This window comes from Sinocyclocheilus rhinocerous, unplaced genomic scaffold, assembly GCF_001515625.1.
Source record: "Sinocyclocheilus rhinocerous isolate Xijiao unplaced genomic scaffold, SAMN03320098_v1.1 scaffold461, whole genome shotgun sequence".
NCBI classification, from domain to species: domain Eukaryota; kingdom Metazoa; phylum Chordata; class Actinopteri; order Cypriniformes; family Cyprinidae; genus Sinocyclocheilus; species Sinocyclocheilus rhinocerous.
This window is the reverse complement of record NW_015624123.1, coordinates 213,431-231,331: the sequence shown is the minus strand read 5'-3', so window position 1 is coordinate 231,331 and position 17,901 is coordinate 213,431. Positions and strand designations below refer to the sequence as shown.

At 37.5% G+C, this 17,901-nt stretch overlaps 1 protein-coding gene across 1 annotated transcript in view; it reads right to left on the bottom strand.

Moving 5' to 3' along the window:
• Positions 1-17,284, bottom strand: part of LOC107737990 (lethal(2) giant larvae protein homolog 1-like) — a 32,847-nt gene extending 15,563 nt beyond the window's left edge. Inside the window, exons 1-5 of the mRNA XM_016549649.1 lie at positions 17,050-17,284; positions 15,458-15,555; positions 2,226-2,307; positions 1,953-2,083; positions 1,710-1,853 (exon numbers count right to left, since the gene is read on the bottom strand). Of these exons, the coding sequence (XP_016405135.1) occupies positions 1,710-1,853; positions 1,953-2,083; positions 2,226-2,307; positions 15,458-15,555; positions 17,050-17,130 (536 nt within the window). The 5' untranslated portion in view covers positions 17,131-17,284. The remainder of the gene's footprint in view (positions 1-1,709; positions 1,854-1,952; positions 2,084-2,225; positions 2,308-15,457; positions 15,556-17,049) is intronic.
• Between the last annotated feature and the right edge of the window lie 617 nt (positions 17,285-17,901).

Here is a 17,901-nt window from a genome sequence, read left to right as displayed (position 1 = left end):
CACACTGGGAAAGCTGTAATTTATCTCGGAGTTAAATAACGTCTTTAAAGAGTAAGATGAATAGTTCGTGTGATTTTCTGCCTTGTAGCAGACATAATTACAGCCATTAGGAAAAACAGGTTTCTTCTTAACGAACAGTGTATTATTCTTACAATAACAAATGGATAGCAGCGGCTTAAAGATCCCATCAGATCACAGGGATCAAGGCCTTTCTGAACTCCAAACGTCTAACTGTGGCGGTATGATGTCGGTGCCTTGGCAGTGGGGACAGGAAAGCTCAAGCTGTATATAATCTACTGACAGAGTAACAGACAGTCACAGCTGGGGGCAAGAAGGGGCGAATCAGGAAGTTTGATTCGTTCCCAGTTCAAAAAGTATGAGAGAAGTGTGACAAAAGCAGCTCGGATAGGGCCAAAGGAGGGAAAGAAAATAAACAAAAGGTCTTGCTGCAGCTTCATTAACCTCATGCACAGTCCTCTCAGACGGGGTGGGAGTCCCCAAATGCTTATTTTATGAGGTAAGTGCTGTGGAATCTGTCTGCACGGCCATCTTTATTAGTGTCCAGTGTAGACGTCCTGAGTCACAGAGGCTTAAAAAAATACCCACTGTCCCCTGAGAGACATTCAGAAAATCCTTTTCAGAGTGGTTGCAGACAGGGTTAGGGTTATACTAATAAATACTTTTATTCTGCAAGGATGCATCAAAAATGAAAGTAAAGATATATAAAGACATTATATTTTTATGAAATATTTCAAAATTCTATTCAAAGAATCGTGAAACAATGTATTACAGTTTATCAAATATCAAAATATCAAGCAGCACAACTGTTTTTGGATAATAATGAGAAATGTTTCTTGAGCAGCAAATCAGCATATGTGACCCTGGACCACAAAACCAGTCATAAGGGTCAATTGTTTTGAATTATACATTCATACATGCATCTGAAAGCTGAATAAATGAGCTTTCAATTGATGTATGGTTTGTTAGGACAGGACAATATTTGGTCGAGATACAACTATTTGAAAATCTGGAATCTGAGGGTGCAAAAAATCTAAATATTGAGAAAATTGCCTTTAAAGTTGTCCAAATGAAGTTCTTAATGCATATTACTATTCAAAAATTACGTTTTGATATATCTACGGTAGGAAATGTACAAAATATCTTCATGGAACATGATCTTTACTTAATATCCTAATGATTTTTGACATAAAAGTAAAATAGTTCATTTTGACCCATACAATGTATTGTTGGCTATTGCTACAAATATACCCCAGCGACTTAAGACTGGTTTTGGGCTCCAGGGTCACATATTAGAATGATTTCTGACGGATCATGTGACACTGAAGACTGGAGTAATGATGCTGAAATGTCAGCTTTGCCATCAAAGGAATAAATTACTTTTTTTAATATATTACAATAGAAAAGTTATTTTAAATTTAAATTATTTCACAATACTGTGGTTTTTACTGTATTATTTGTATTTTTTTATTTTTGATCAAATAAATGAAGCCTTGGAGAGCATAGGAGACTTAAAAAAAATCTTAGTGTTATATAACTGAGATTTCAGTTTTACACGTGCACATTTGAACGGAGCCCCAAAAAAAAAAAACTTGCCTTTTCATACTCTGACAGCTATAGTAAAGTGGTAACATCTGGATGAGCTGATGACATGACAAGATCAATATGGACACGGGAAGGGCAGCTCTCACCTCTGCATGATCTCATCCTGGAACAGTGACTTGTTCAGCAAGGTGAGGGTGGGCAGTTCCAGGAAGTGCACCCCACCACCTTCAGTGCCCAGAGCAAGAAGATCACAGCTCAGCTTCAACAGCATGACGGTCACACGTGTCGCACTACACAGGAGAAGAAGTAACATAAAGGTCAAGGTTTGGACAAGAGCATCACTAAGCTAATTTGGGGAAATGCAACCAGAATAAGGAACAAAACCTTACCTGGTGCTCTCGATGCCTGGCCTGCCAGGCAGGCTGAAGCTGTGAACCTCCACCAAATGTGATCGGTTTTCTCTCTGCACAATCTCCCATAGGTGAATGGTGTTATCATCCAACAAAGAAAGTATCCTCCCCTATAAACAGAAAAAAAACCATATCATTTGGTTTAAAGACACAACTGTTCAAATGGCAACTTTCAAAATAAAAGCCCTCTACAACTTCAATAAAACACACACCAACACCTAATAAGCTACAATGATTGAAACATGATCTTACCTGTCCATAGAGAAAGTGTATCTGAGTGACGGCAGCAGTGTCTTTATGAAGTCCAGTCATCTCCACCCCAGGAGCCCCATATCTTAATGCGCAGTCAAGGGAAAAAGCTTCAGACTAGGCTTTCATAATCGATTATTGAGTCAATTATATTTTCAATTGATCAAATATTAATTCTTACTGTCTTCAAACAGCATGCAAACTGAAGTCTTTATAAATGCTCGCTATACACACTGTGCATATAAAGTAATGACTTTACTGTAAAAGTATTGTGAAGTAAGGGACTTCCAATTATTTTGAAGTTACAGTTTACAAGAAATGTGCATTGCATAAGATTAATTAAAAACCTAAATTTGATGTCTAGCATTGTATACGGTCTTCAAGTCTCTTTTTCTGTTTTAAGGGACATGTGTGTGCTCTATAGTGTTTTCAAAGTTAATGCCAACACAGGTTTCGAATCACTTAATTGCTGTTATGACAAAGTTTTTGCAAAATGGTAATGTTTTTGTAACAGGAGACTAATCAAAAACGTAATTTGATATTCATTACTGATTTTATCGAATAGTTGCAGCCCTACTTAAGACACTTATTGCCACGTCTTAGCTCCAATGGATCACAATATCTTGCAGGCCCATACTTTTATTCTTGTTTCTTTCAAAGGGAAATCAAGCCAATCAAAGCTAAATGTTAATGTTGTGAAAAATTCAAGAAGCAACACTGTGTGCAAACTCAAGAAACGGAGGATTCTCTGAGGGAATTAATTACAGTCATATAATGCTCATTAAACAGCCCACTGAACTAAATACTAAGAACTGAGCCAAAATCAAATCAAAAGGATTGGCCCACACTCAATCGGATCATAAATGTCTCCAGAATAAGCAGAAATCTCCCACTTCTCTTTTTCAGTTTGACATCAACAGCAGCTGGCAAAGCTGATCGTGATTTTCTTGAAGAGACTGTTGCTCAAATGATTTCTGGACGGCTATTGTGGTCTGCTTTTCATTACAAAACTACACAGCCCCTCCACTCTCATAACAAAAGAGTGGATATCTAGGTCAAATCTGATCCACGTAAAACGATCCAAACTCTGCAGGAAGAAAGAGACATCCTCAGAATAACTAAATTCAGCAGGCCTTGGTGAAAGAGAGCAGCTCTTTAAAAGTAAATCTTTTTTTAAAATAAGAGCATGAGTGTGTCTGGAAGGGCATATTTAATAGTATGTACCATGCAAAGCATGCACTTACCAAGATGACCAATCATACTGTCACAAATGTGCAGTATACAACCCAACAACACTTTGTTAAATACCCTATTTCACAATGTAATGCCCCATACCTGACCATCATATTCCAGCTTGATGAATAATAAACAAAGCGTTTAACAAGTGCTATTATTTGACCAAAGAGCAAAAAGATAAATACATTCATGCTGAATAACAGTAACATTGCATTTTCAAACAGCCACAAGTTTCATGCACTTTTTTTTGTTTGTTTGTTTATTGAGGGGGCAATGTTGGCTCACTTCAAGAAAAATAAGAAATTATTTAACAACTGAAACTTTAATTAAGTGTGTAAAGAGACCTGGGTTCAGACCTCACCCAAAAATTTTTTTATTTAACTTTAAACTTATATTTTAAAACTTATTTACTCATTTAACTTATTTAATATCTATATGTTTATAAAAAATATAATTTTTTCATTTTATTTTAATATTTAATAATAAATACTTTCATGCACGCATTTTCGTTATATGGACCCAAATGCCATTGTTTTTTGGATTCATTTGGAAAGGTTTGGACTGGACATCATGATTCTGAACACAGGCCATCTCTCTCTGCCAACTTGCTCGTGAGGCAGGGTAGGTACATCTGATTCAGACTAATGAGAAGAGATGCAGTCATGGTGCGAGGGGAGCACAGGACACACTGTCAGCTCCACTGAGTCCAGAACAAAAGCTCAGACTGTGTGGCACTGCCTCACGTCACCCTGCCACCTCACACGCAGCGCTCCGAGAGCCACTTCAGCTGCTGCCTAATCAAGCCCATAATGTCTTACACAACCAGGCTCTTGAAACAGCACCCCAGACGAACTGCTCCATTCTGAAGTCCCCTTGGTTGCCATGGCAGCATCTCGATTATGTCACACAGGAGCAGGCATACTGTTATTTGTGGAAGGGGCTCATATGCTACGCCCCCAAAAAACGCTACACAATGAAAGGTTCAAAAGCTGGGAAACATGTAACATCTTACACCAATTATGCATAACAACCTGACAACATGAAAGGTCATGTTAACATCTCAGACAATGTTGTTCATCAGATAATGGTCATAAATGGTTTATGTAACTTAAAAATGTTTTGCCTGCATAAAACCTCTTTACCAGAAAAAAAAAGAAAAAAAATTTGCAAATGTGGTTTTTGCATAGTTTTTTTAAAAAAAGGGTTAGTTCACCCAAAAATAAAAATTCTGTCATTAATTACTCACCCTCATGTAGTTCCAAACCTGTAAGACCTTTGTTCATCTTCAGAACACAAATTAAGATATTTTTGTTGAAAAGTTTCTGACCCTCCATAGACAGCAACACAACTACCACGTTCAAGGCCCAGAAAGATAGTAAGGACACCGTTAAAATAGTCCATGAGACACAAAAAGTATTCTCGTAGCTTCTGAAACATGGACTATTTTAACAATGTCCTTACTACCTTTTCATCACGGCTTTGGAATGACATGACTGTGATAGTAGTAAGAGTAATTAATGATAGTAGTAAGATAAAGTAGATAGTAGTAAGATAACATTTTATAAATAATGTAAATGCACTCGTTTTCATTCTTCCTGTAATTTCTATTAATGCATTTGGCATTTGCTTTTATCAGTTCTTGTATTCCCTGGGAATCAAACCCATGACCTTGGTGTTGCAAGCACTATGCAGTAGCACTTGAGCTAAAGAAGAATTAAAATAATAATAATAATAATATTTGATTCTTATTATTATTATTATTATAAAGGATAATACAAAAACAACCTCTAAAGGATGAAGTCCATAGAATTGCAGTGAAACAGGATGTGTCCCTTTGATCAGCTCCACTCCATTAAGGATTACATCATGCTCCTGCACAATAGGCAGAGAAAAAGGGAAGAAGTGGCGGAGATGATCAAAAGGGAGAAAATGGACACAATAAGTGAGGTAGAAAAAAAATAGTACATCACCAAAAGAAGGTCCAAGCATAGAGCTCAGAAAGGTGTGTGAAGCATGCTGGGAGTGCAGGGCCTCTGTGTTGAGTGTGGGAATTAAACAGAGAAGCAGAAACATCTGTAAAATTCTCTCACACTCAGCTCTGATAACTCCACAGGTTATTAACATGAACAGAGAGGCCCTGTCATTTTTTCCCCCGCAAAAACTCCCCCTACAGTCAATATAACAAGAATTAAACCCTCCTTTCTGAGCCAACATAATGGTGTGGAGAGATTACAAACCACGAGATGGCTGCAGTCTGAGCAGGGCAAAGCATGGTTTGGGTTTGTTGACATGGAGAAAGAAAGGGATTTCCTGTTTGTGGTGAACCCTTTTTTAAGATTCATCGCGACCCATTTGACAACTTTGACACAGGAAATTCCGTCCTCATCATGCAGGCTTTTATGTGTTAGACAATCTAATTTGAGAGACCTTCACATCCTCACTCATAGCGTCTTTCAGACAGGCTCTGAATTCTGCATTGAGAATTCATTTCCTTCAGCTACGTCTCGCATGAATACTAGTGTTTCCATTGGAAGTAACAAGCAGACACTCAAAACAGAACCTGATATTCTCAAAACACAAAGAACATGAATTTTAAGTTAGTGAAGGCATCCAAAACAGCTCAAAAACATTCTAATCTTAATTCTTTTTTCCCCTCAAGTAATCCATGAAAGTCAAACTAGTATTAGATGCCAATAAGACTCCGCAATGCAAATTAATTTGATCAAGATTATCAAAATTATAGCCAAAAAAGACATTATACATTAATGCAAACAGAAACAGATCCTAGTCTTTACAAACCTGAAAATTTTCCTTTTAAATTGCTCATCTGGATATCCAGTACCTGGATGTGGCAGGTGTTCGGGTTTAGAGATATGAGAAACTTTCATTGTATAGAAAAAAAGAAAAAAATGATTTTTTCCCCCCAAAACACTTTTGTGTTCTACAACAATGTCGAGGAGTTCAGAATAACATAAGGGTGAGCAAATTAACAATTTCATTTTGCATAACTCTTGTGAAAATGAAACTAGCTTACTTGAACAAAAAATTTACTATTCAAAAGAACTTAAGCACTTTTTACATACTTAATTGAATATTAATTGAAATTAAAATGTATTGCAGTTTAAATTTATATAAAATGCTATTATTTGCCTTTTTACCAACTTAAGTGGGATTTCAGTACATTTATATGTATTTCACAATTCTACTGCCTTTGAAATATGGTTAAAATGTCCTGGTGAATGCACTGACAAGCATTTATGGACTTAATTCCATTATGGATTTATGAACTAAAATATTCTTTAATGTCATTTCTGCTTGTATGGCTGATGAAGTTGCAAAACATTAACTTTAAATGTAATATCAAACAACAACACATTACAATTAAACCTATACTTAACCAATACTTTATATGTGCTTTAGTATGTTAGTCAATACATTAAAATACACGAAATTTCAATTTGTTAAATTTACTTGCAAAAAATCTTGCAAAATTATTGCCTCAGAAAAATCTAGTTAAGGTTACATAGTATATTCAAGTTCTCATAAATTAGCTTCTGTGAGGCAGTAAGTTCAAATGATTTTCTCAAGTAACATTAACATTTTGAAATTTACAGTCTACTTCTTTAAAGCACAACAAAAGGTTAACCCAATGATTTCAAAAGTACTTTAAAGTAAAACATTTCATTTTGTCATTACAAAGTGCACTTAAGTGAAAGTGGTCATGAAAGTACACTCTCTTTAAGTACACTTAAGCGGCCTTTCATTTCATTAACATTATTACATTCACATTATCTTATATGCAAGTGCAGTTTTAATACTTTTAATTTAAAGTACACAAGTGCACATTCAATGCAATTAAGCACACTTTTCCCATAGGAAACAACACATTCAAAATAAATTACTTAAATTCATCATGATCCAAATAATATAAATATTTAGCCACACTATAGCTACTCTCCACCCTCTCCATTACCACAAAAGAGTTTTAACATGTCAAAGTCATGTAACAATCAGAACTCCCTTCCAGGGCCCCAGACTGCTCTCACAACATATGCCAAACACACTCTCGGAGGGCCTACGCCGACCATCTCCTCTCCACATACTCCCAACAATGCTCGGCAATTACTCACTCAAGCGCTAACAACTAGTTAGCAAAGGATAATGCAATTTCACGGTCTGAATAGTGACAAACAGCAGACATTGTGTCCGAAATCTAATGTAGTAAACATACGTTGTCCTATATCGAAGAGACAAACCCAAGTAATTATGGGGGTTTTCTCTAAAAAAGAAAAAAACAACTACAAGTGATGCCTGTTGAATGAGTCATTGAATGATGAACGAAAGCCAGACTGTTTGTATCTCAAAAATGGTGGATACTGTGTTTTAGCATAAAGTCACTTGTTAACCTCGTAGAACATTGCTTAAAAGTATCATCTGATTTGAGATGCATGAATGCTATCTGAGATTCCTTCTAAAAAGAAAAAAAAAGCAGCAAATGATGAAACGTTTTGACATACAGCAGCTCCAGCTGAACTTTGGCTTAGTAAGCAGTTCTAGAAACTGTAGTTTTAGCAACAAAGACTGAACCGTGAACTTTGTGTTACCCATAGTGCATAGCCATTTTCAGTTCATGTCACAACTGATTAGACTGACTGGAAGGAGATTCCTGCGCCTGTTCTGCTTATTTCCAAAACAGGCGAAGGTCCTTATAAAAGAAGCCACAAGCAAACCCTTTCCCGTCCAGTAACTTGCCACAATTCGTAAATAAATGGAGGCCCTTTAAGTAGAAAGGTTTGGCAGCAGTGAGCATAAAACAGAATTCAATGAGTCTTCTTCACTATTCGAGTTTCCAAAGGTCTATAGATTGCTTACCGGCCACTGAAGTGCACTACAGGGGGGGAAGGGGACTGATTTTGAGCTCCCTGTGTGTGTCCGTGAGGCTCACAACAGAATACTAATGGCTTTAGGCTGAGACACATGAGAGAAAAGATATGCAAAGAGACATTTAAACTTCCCTCAGCAGCACCATCTAAAACCATCAGGAAGAAACGGCTCCAGCAACAGATAGAGCAGTTATGAATGAATCTATGAAGAGGAGTTGGGAGTGTTTCCTCAGCTGTGTTCAATCAGAAGAGAGGACATCCCTATGCGAGAATGTGAAATGTGAGAGCATCAGTCTTTCATGAGGCACTCTGCCAAACTAAAAGTTGTGATAAGGCTATGCCTCTAGACCAGACAAATGTTTGAGTGTTTGCAGTGGCATAGATGCAAACTTCCTGGCTCAGATCAGAGAGCTGCAGTAATGCCGCCGGGAGAGGAAAACTGATAGCTAGCGCTCTAGGGTAAGACTCCATGCATACAGATCCACTTACGCAGAGCTACTGCGCTTGATTGAGAAGACAACCGATGATAGGAAAGACGACTGACATTTTGAAGATCTACCAAGAATTATATCAACTCCACTTTAAAAGTCACAGCACATTAACACGGGAGAGCAACTTTAGACATTAATGTGTGTGAAAGTACGAGTACATTTAGTAATATTCTTGGCAGATGATTCATACCAAATACAAAGAAATGTGTTAAATTAAGAGGCAGAAAACCCCTGTAAGGGTTGTTCCGACTAGTCAATTAATTCTCCCACTAATGTTGTTTTGGTACTAGTCGTGACGACCCTGGGCTTGTTTCACACGTGAAAGCAGCTTGCACTTATTTGGCATGCATACAGATTAGTTTAGAATAGTTTACATTATTCACACTGCCCACCTCAGCAGCTGCATAGGCTAAGGGTGAGTTAGTTAGCAAATAGTAGTCTACATTGCAAAAGATTGTTTTGATAAATTGGTCTATAGTTTAGAAGAGGAAAATGTAAAAAAATAAAAAAATTATGGTGGAATAATTCACTCTTTGCAGGGAGTTTGATTGACAGGCGATCTGACCAATCATAATGCCGAATCTGCCATTTTGTCTGACAAACAAACCAGACATGAAAGTAGATTAACGTCAGTGGACATGACCTTGAAAATGGTGTGTATTGGAGTCTTTCTGTGGTTGAAATAAGATACCTTCTGATGTTCATTCACGTTTATTTTGTGCTATAATAATTAGTAAAGAGGAAGAAATGATCGGTTAACAGGCAAGAGACAATTTTAAAAGCAGAGACTTTGTTTCATACCAAAAGTAATCTGCTCTGTCTTGTCTGTCTGCATGTTGTCACTTTCCTCTTTGCTCCGCGATGTATTTTTCACTGCGTGAGAACATGAGGTGTGGCGTGAGAGCACCATGGCTTGTCGGATGTAGCAGAAGTAACTAAGGGTCTTTGCGAAGGGTCAGTTAACATTGGGATGTAGATATGCTGCTCCTCCGTAGATTAGATTTCACAAAATTCATGACTCTAATAATTCCCTTCTGGCACACTAACCATTTAATACTTTACAGCTGTTGCGTGAAGAAATAAACATACTGGTAAATACATTGCCTTTCATAAAAATGTGCCATTCTCACACTGAAACAAGCCATCCATCCGATTCATACAAATCTGAGGACTCTGGGAATTTATATGAATGCATCTCTGAAGGGAAGAATGACTGTCTTCCGGAAATAAATGTCCAATGCCATTTTCTTTTTATCCTATCTCCATAAAAGCCTTTATAATTTTGACTGAAAATGGTTTAAAGGCTGACATGTAATGGTATCATTTTATAAGACTTGTCAAAACTTGAATTATATGAGCTATAAAGTTGTTTAAATCATCGTTTTTATAGTCATTTTATGGTTTAGCATATTACCACAGACATTGGAGTTGTTTCAAAACTACACTGATATCTAAACATGTAATTCTATTCCAATATCAAAATTTCCTGAAATAATTTCAACTACTGATCCAAAAAACACTTCTTAAAGTAATTATTTTACAGTATTAAAGATGCATTCTGCAGTGTTTTTAGCTCGCATTATCATTGCAGTTCTTAGTGTACTCTAAATACTGATACCAGTGGTGTTAGACGCTGCACTGCCATCTATTGATGTGGATCAGCACATTTTAAATTACAATTTAAATTGTAAATTACACTGATACTATTGAGTTTTAGAGAGCGGTTTACACAATTACTTTCATTACCTGGCCAACAAAAAAAGAAACAACTTGGACATCACTACTTAGGATTTTCGCTTTCCATCTTGTGTATATGATACCAACAAATGCTTTACACTTGACCTCTTTTTGTTGCAGCCGATGATTATGCATATCAATTGTGATATTGGAGTATAAATGGCGCCGGTTAGATTAGGTTAATGAGCTCTAATGTGCACTGAACAAATGAGGGGGATGCCATAGTAATGACAGAAATTCATTTTGAGGACCGCACCTCATTTCAGCCCAGCCACAACCGACAACACAAGCAGCATTTCTGACAGTTACATGGCTCAGCCTGCCAGACACTGTCAATCACGAAAGCTGTTGCTACTAAAATCTGAAGCACATCCTGATTACAAGCCTGCTCCAGCGGTGGCCCGGGAAACCATTTCAAAAGACGTCTTTGAGATGAGGACCAGCAACAAAAGTGCAGAGGAATGTCCTCTTACAGCAGAGGGTGAACTTAGGGCACAGCCACATGCATTCTTTAGGAGTGAACCCGGCACTTCCAACAGCTCCTCTGTCCCAGCAGTCTCATTACTTTCCACTTCGCCTTGCTAAAACCCCCTCGTCTGTCCTCCCCTTTAGCTTTAAAATATAATACCCACCCCTGCGCCTCAATTTGTGGTGGCAGCGGAGACACATTTATGATCAGACAGGCTCCTATTACATCGAATGCTCACTAAACTGAGGCCAAGAAACAAAAGGCAACTGTAAACATCTTTAGATGCAAGCTTTCACAAGGTCAGCAAATATTTTTAAAAATTGATATATACGCTCATAAAAATGGCTGGATAAATACTTAAAATAAAAATACTTAATTTTCATAACCTACCCTGATTTCCATTATTTAGTTAAACAGGAATGTTTGCCTACAAATGGCTTGCTAATATCTATCTGGACCTTAAAATACAATAGGAGAAACAATTTTATCATTGAAAAACAAGTACACACCTCAGCTTCAGGTACTTTAACGGTACAGTTAATGGCTTTGTCACAGAATAAATGAATCCAGAGCTTCTGTTAATGGCTTTGGACAGAATGAGCTGGACAAGCTCTGATGACAGCACCCTTGATCAGACGCACCTCAGACTTGGCCGTTCTGGCATCTGACATCGAGATGACCGGGGCTGTAGAGCTATGCACATCACAGCAATCTAGCCTTTGATGTGCAAACTAGAGCCCGACCGATATGGGTTTTTTGGGGGCCGATGCCGATACCGATATTAGGGAGTAAAAAAGACAGATACCGATATATCGGCCAGTATTCTTTATGTGTAGGCTATATTATAGTACAGTATAGTCAAAAGTTTGGACACACTTCCCATTCGTGTGTCCAAACTTTTGACTGGTACTCTATATAGAACACAGTATACAGCCTACATAAACAGAATATATATACATAAACATTTATTTTTTGCATATTTATATTTTAACTGATAAATTTAACAATAATAACACTAGGGGTGCTCTGATTGATCGGCTACCGATCACTATCGGCCGATAATCACGTTGGGATGATTGATCGGCGGTCTCTAAAAAGGCCGATCTCAAAAAACTTATCTTAAGCTGATGACGCTGCCGTGAGAGGTTTGGCACGACATGTAGCGGCACCGTCTCAGTCTCTGTCCGACGCGGGTGAAATAATTATAATGCTATATTTCTTCATTAAATAACTTATAAAGTCATTTGAAAACCTTGTGTGAGACGTAACTTCACAAACAGCGTGAGTGAATCAACGCGCGCACTCTCTCAAAATACGCAAATGGCTTCACATCACGTCTGTCTATAAGCGAGCTGCACAGTTGACACAGGAATTGTCACTTGCACAATCGAGGCAGTGTCACATCATCACTAAAGTTTATAAATTGTATCACTTTTTAATTCTTGCCAGTGTTTAACCATTCAGCGCTCACGCGCTCTCTCCTGGAGACCGTGCGCTCATGCACACTCGCAGTGCACACACATAACGCCAGTTTGCAGTGCGTATGTGGTGCGTATTTTTTCCGCGCTCATGTTAACGGATTAAAGTGTTCACTGCACACGGTTGCGGTCCGGCAGCGCGTCTGCAGCAGTGCAGATATCGTTTCCGCACCGAGTCTACTGCTGCACTGCAAGCGCTAAATTAAAGTAACGGCGCATTTTTTCAGTAAATATAAACATGGATTGACACGAAAATGTAGCAATTACACCATATTGAGCAGCATTAACTACACAGGGCCGTTGTTCACTGACGAGCTGTGCAAAAAATCGCGCGAATATGAACGTGGTTTTGCGCAGCTCGTCAGTGAACAACGGCCCTGTGTAGTTAATGCTGCTCAATGTGAAAGCCCAGAGTAGACAACATACACCGGACACGCGCCGTGCGATGTGAAGTGACCGATGTGATAAGCATGAGTTCTGGGCCGCGGCGCGGCTGGTATAAACACCAGTCCAGCCGCGATCAGCTCCGGTGGCCGTAACACAGGCTTTAATGCGCCGCAGATCTATCGCAACTTTAATAAAGCGTTCAAAAAGAGTTACTGTTTCGAATCAGTCTTACAAATCCTTATTTGAATGAACTCACTAAATCCAGCTACTGGACCAACATATGACTCACTTACTAATGTGCAAGTTCCGTGTCAATGATTTATTAGTTTAATATAGCCATAAAGCTGCTCTTGCAGCGGCATCAAGAAAGAAAAAATATATTTTCTCTTTATCTGTATAGCTTAAAGTCATGTCTTCAGGTTTATCCTTATTTTCATAGATTACTTAAAGCCTTATGAAAGGAAAAATTTTTAAAAATGAACTTGCGTTTAAAAAAAAAGTGAACTTACGTTTAACTAACTTTAGTTTTCCCCCTCATATTTCACTGTAAAACATTTTCAGCAGGTCATTTTAAGGGTCCTAAAATAAAAAGCTCTGGGATCTCTTGGATTATTAAATATTTTGGCAAATTTGATTATGCTTTAGCATAATTGTACCATGTTTAAATGCATTCCGCAGATTTTTTCTCAAAACAAGCTAGCGTGACACCAAGTCATTTAGCTTTCCTTGTTAAAAAATAATGAGGAAACGTCTGAACAGAACTTAAAAGTCTCTCAGTAGGGCCTTTCGCACCGCGGGAACCTTTTCATAGTACCAGAACTAATTGTGGAACTACCCACTTTTTGGCGTTTTCGCACCACCGGAACTGGGTGCGATTTTAGTACCGGACTGCCTTTTTCCGAGAACCACATTAGCTCCTACTCCGGAGCAGGGTAAATCGTCCCAGTACTTTAGTACTGTACATTTAGTTCTGGAACTAAAGCGGTGCGAAAGGCCCTAAAGATAACTCTTGATGACAGAAGAGAGAAATTCACCAACACTAAACTATTATTATATTCCCAAATGTTATTCAAAGACATCCAGTTTTAAAAAGGATGAGAGTCAGACTGGGTAAACCAAACTTTGATCTCTCATCACACCCCCTCCAACACCCAATCAGAGGAAATGCTTTCAAAGCCAAACCTCTCATTACTCAACCTCAGAACACCGACCAGTCCCTGTCCTCTCTCCATCATGAGTTTTCTTGTCTGATGGATGAGGCATTAGTTTCTAAGTGCTGACAGATATTCGCTCAGATCTGGTGAGTGGCAGGTTGTCGGATCAGGCCGTCCCACAGCTAGTGCTCCCCACCCCTCTCAAGGCTGCAGGCTGAGCGTCTCTCAGCTGGGCTGTGCCTGACACTACCAGCCTCCTAAAGCTCAAAGACCTGTACTGTACCACCACAATCACTATAATATCACTGATCCTGCCCGTATCTCAGCTTCCATCACAGGAAAAAAAAAAGCAAGCGTGGCTGTGGAAGAATGTTGGATGTATTCCATGATACTTGGCCTGTCTGACCTGTCCGGTTCAGAAGAACTAGATAATAACAGCTCACCAGAGGAGTCTCCTACACTTTATTCTGATAGTATCCTCCTAAACATTCCTTCTACCCACTACAGACTCAAAGATTCAGGCCTGGACAGTGTCGACTATAATTATGACAATTTAGGAAAGTTTGTTTTCAAAGTAGCAAGTTTTAGAGGACCAGCATAACATGTAATGAGTCACATTGTGTACAACGGCAAATGACTCATGTCTTCAGCACAGCAGAGCCATACATCCAGAGTAATTAATCACAATCAGTGAACCATAAACTAGGACATTCACTCACTGCATTCATTGTATTATTGATCTAGATAAAATTGACCAAATCTTTCTCAACATTTTATGAAATGCTCTAAGAGTTTGGAGAAGTATCAGCAAGGATGTAAAGTGTTTAATTTTATAAAGCTGAAGACGCTGGTGTTAATGTAAAATGTCAATGTTTCTCACAAAAGTTTGGACACACTATTATACAGACAAGTACAAATTGCACCTATATATGAATTTCTTTAAAAACTTGTTTTAATAGATTATTTGGACTGAATACTTAAGAATCATAGATGCAGCTCACGAAGCCAATTGAGAGACTCACTGTAATCTACACAAACAGTGTCTATACTTACAAAATCATTATTAAAATAAATAAATAATTTTGATTTATCTTAATTTTTGTTTGATTTAAATGTTTAATTTATTATTTGAATGGGGAAGATAAACAACTGAGAAGGTGTGTACAAACTTTTGAGTAGATATAGACTCCAGTTCAAGTGTTTGGGGTCAGTAAGATTATTTAGCTAATGATAAATAGAGAATTCTGCACAGCAATTATTTGAAATCAACTTTTTTTGTAACAATGTAAACATATTTACTGTGACTTTTACTGACCCCAAACATTTAAACAGTAGTGTATATTAACAAAACAATTAAACTACATCCACTTTATTTGAGGAAAGCACTCACAAAAGGATACATTTTGATGGCCCCTGATTTAGTTCCAATGGCCATAAGCTGCAGTTTGGGATCATAGGCCAAAGCACTTGGCTGGTTTGGGAATCCATGTTCAACAGTCTGAGTAAAAAAAGAGAAGAGGAAATCACACATTCAGAACTTAAACTCGCATGTCATGTACATCATATAGACTTTTGAAATCCCGCTTTTTCGGCTGAGCTTAAAAAAAAGAAACCAATTCATACTTCATTGACCTCTAATGAGCCCTGATGCTACAATTAACAATGCAGTAGATCTATTCAGTGCTGTCTTGTCAGGAAGGGGATTTCCTTGTTTTTACAACAACAACAAAAAAAACATAACGCAGAACCAAAAATAGCAAGGAAGGAACTCTAGTAGATTTGACAGACAATGTCAAATTCATCTTCACAAGCTATCAAAAGTGATTTGCAGAAACAGGTTTTTGGGTAATTTTAAAAATGTCCCCTTAAATCAACAGACAAATTTAAGCAAAACCAGGCTTGAAGTTGGCCGAATGATGCATTTCTCTTTTCACAGGTTGACAAAATGTGACATGATAAATAACAGGGCCTTCCTGTAACATTACACACAGTGTCATGACGCTTCATCAGCATGGCACCACCGCTCTGTTTTTCCTAAACCATCTGTGGATAAATGTCATCAGCAGCATTTGAGAAATGAACAAAAGTGGGGACTTTAATAGGCTACTCTAAAAACATGCATAATATGAGATCTCTCATTTCCTCCTGTTTTGCTTTACACTGAGGAGGAGGGAAGAAATGTTTGATTGTGCTGTAATGGCGCCAGAGTTGGGTCATCAGTAAAGAGCCAACAATCAAACACTTTCTATGTTTTTGGCAGGAGAGCAGTAACATGTTCATTATGATTTAAGAGCTCTACAAATCCTCACAATCGCTCTGCAACTGCCAGCACCACTGCAGGATACATTCAAGGCTCAACAACAAACATAAATAAACAAACATTTATTTTCAACTAAATAAAACACTCACTGAGCTAAATAAATTGCGCTTTTAGTAAAAATACTAAAATAACAATAAATGATAAACTACATATGTATGCATATATATATATATATATATATATATTAGTCAGTAATATATAACTAACCCCAACTACCCTAACCCTATATTAGTCAGTCGATTATCAGTCGTTTGTAACGGTTAAAGTTACAAACATGAGAAAACTTTGAGGTCACTCACAATAGACAACACGCTCGATCTGATTTAATGAGCTCCATTGATGAAGATGAATATTACACGCAAACACAACACATTTCTCATTCTCTTGAAGCCATAAAAGTCCAACTGTGCACTAACAAAAAGAAAAGCTACTGTTTCAAACAACTTTCATGCACATATATTATCATATCTGACCATGATAGTTGTAAACCATTGCCATATTAGCAAATGCATGTTAATACAGAGAAAGTAAATGAAATAGTACACGTTCACAATAAGTCATGTGTGAATACATTTGCTTGAATTAAATGTTATTTTAGTCTATTTCAATGAAACCCGAAACCGCATGCATGCTCGAGAGAGAGAGAGACCCAGCGCTATATATCCCACATACCTTATTGAATGCAAACAGATCCTGTTTGATTTTCTCACGATGAGGGTCGTTTCCCTGCCGTCTGAACCTAAACTTCATCATCCTGAAGCCGAATCAGAGAAATATCACAGCCCGCGCCGTCTCAGATTGATATCAATTCCGTTAGGCGTGAATCGGTGCAGAGAAACAATGTGATCCTTCATGCAAGCTCCAGTTTCTGTTGTATCCACTCCTCAAGCCGTGCAAGTTTTTAGCTCTGTGTTTCTGCAGTTTGACCACAGGGGCAAGTTCACAGGAACCACGTCTTGGGAGAGCCAATCAGAATGCAAGAATCTGTGACCAATTCACCAAACCACGCCCACCGCCAGCGTGCGTGTGGAAAACGCGGATCAGGATTCTGCTGGATTAGCTTTACTTACTCACACGTTTGATCATTGCCTGGCAGCAATTCAATTTCATTGCATGGAGAAACCAGCCAATCAAATCATGTTCTTTTAGTATTATTTACATACAATTAAAGTTTTTATTACAATTTTTAATTAACTTTTATTTTTACATTTCCTTTTAATTTTAGTTTAATTTTTAATGATATGTGTTTTGTCATTTATTATTATTTATTTTAAATCTTACTCTGTTTAAATAATTTTTTTTATGAGTTTTAGTTTTATTTCATTTTTGAATATTTTTATGTTGCTTTTATTTATTACCAGCTAGTAATTTTAGTGTTTCAGCCTAAACGTATTCCAGGTGACATTTGAAATGTTTTAGTTTTACATGTAATATTTATATATTTTTATTTTATTATTTACTGTATTTTATTGCATATTGAATTGTAATTTATTTAAGCTTTATTTCAATTAACAAAAATGTGTT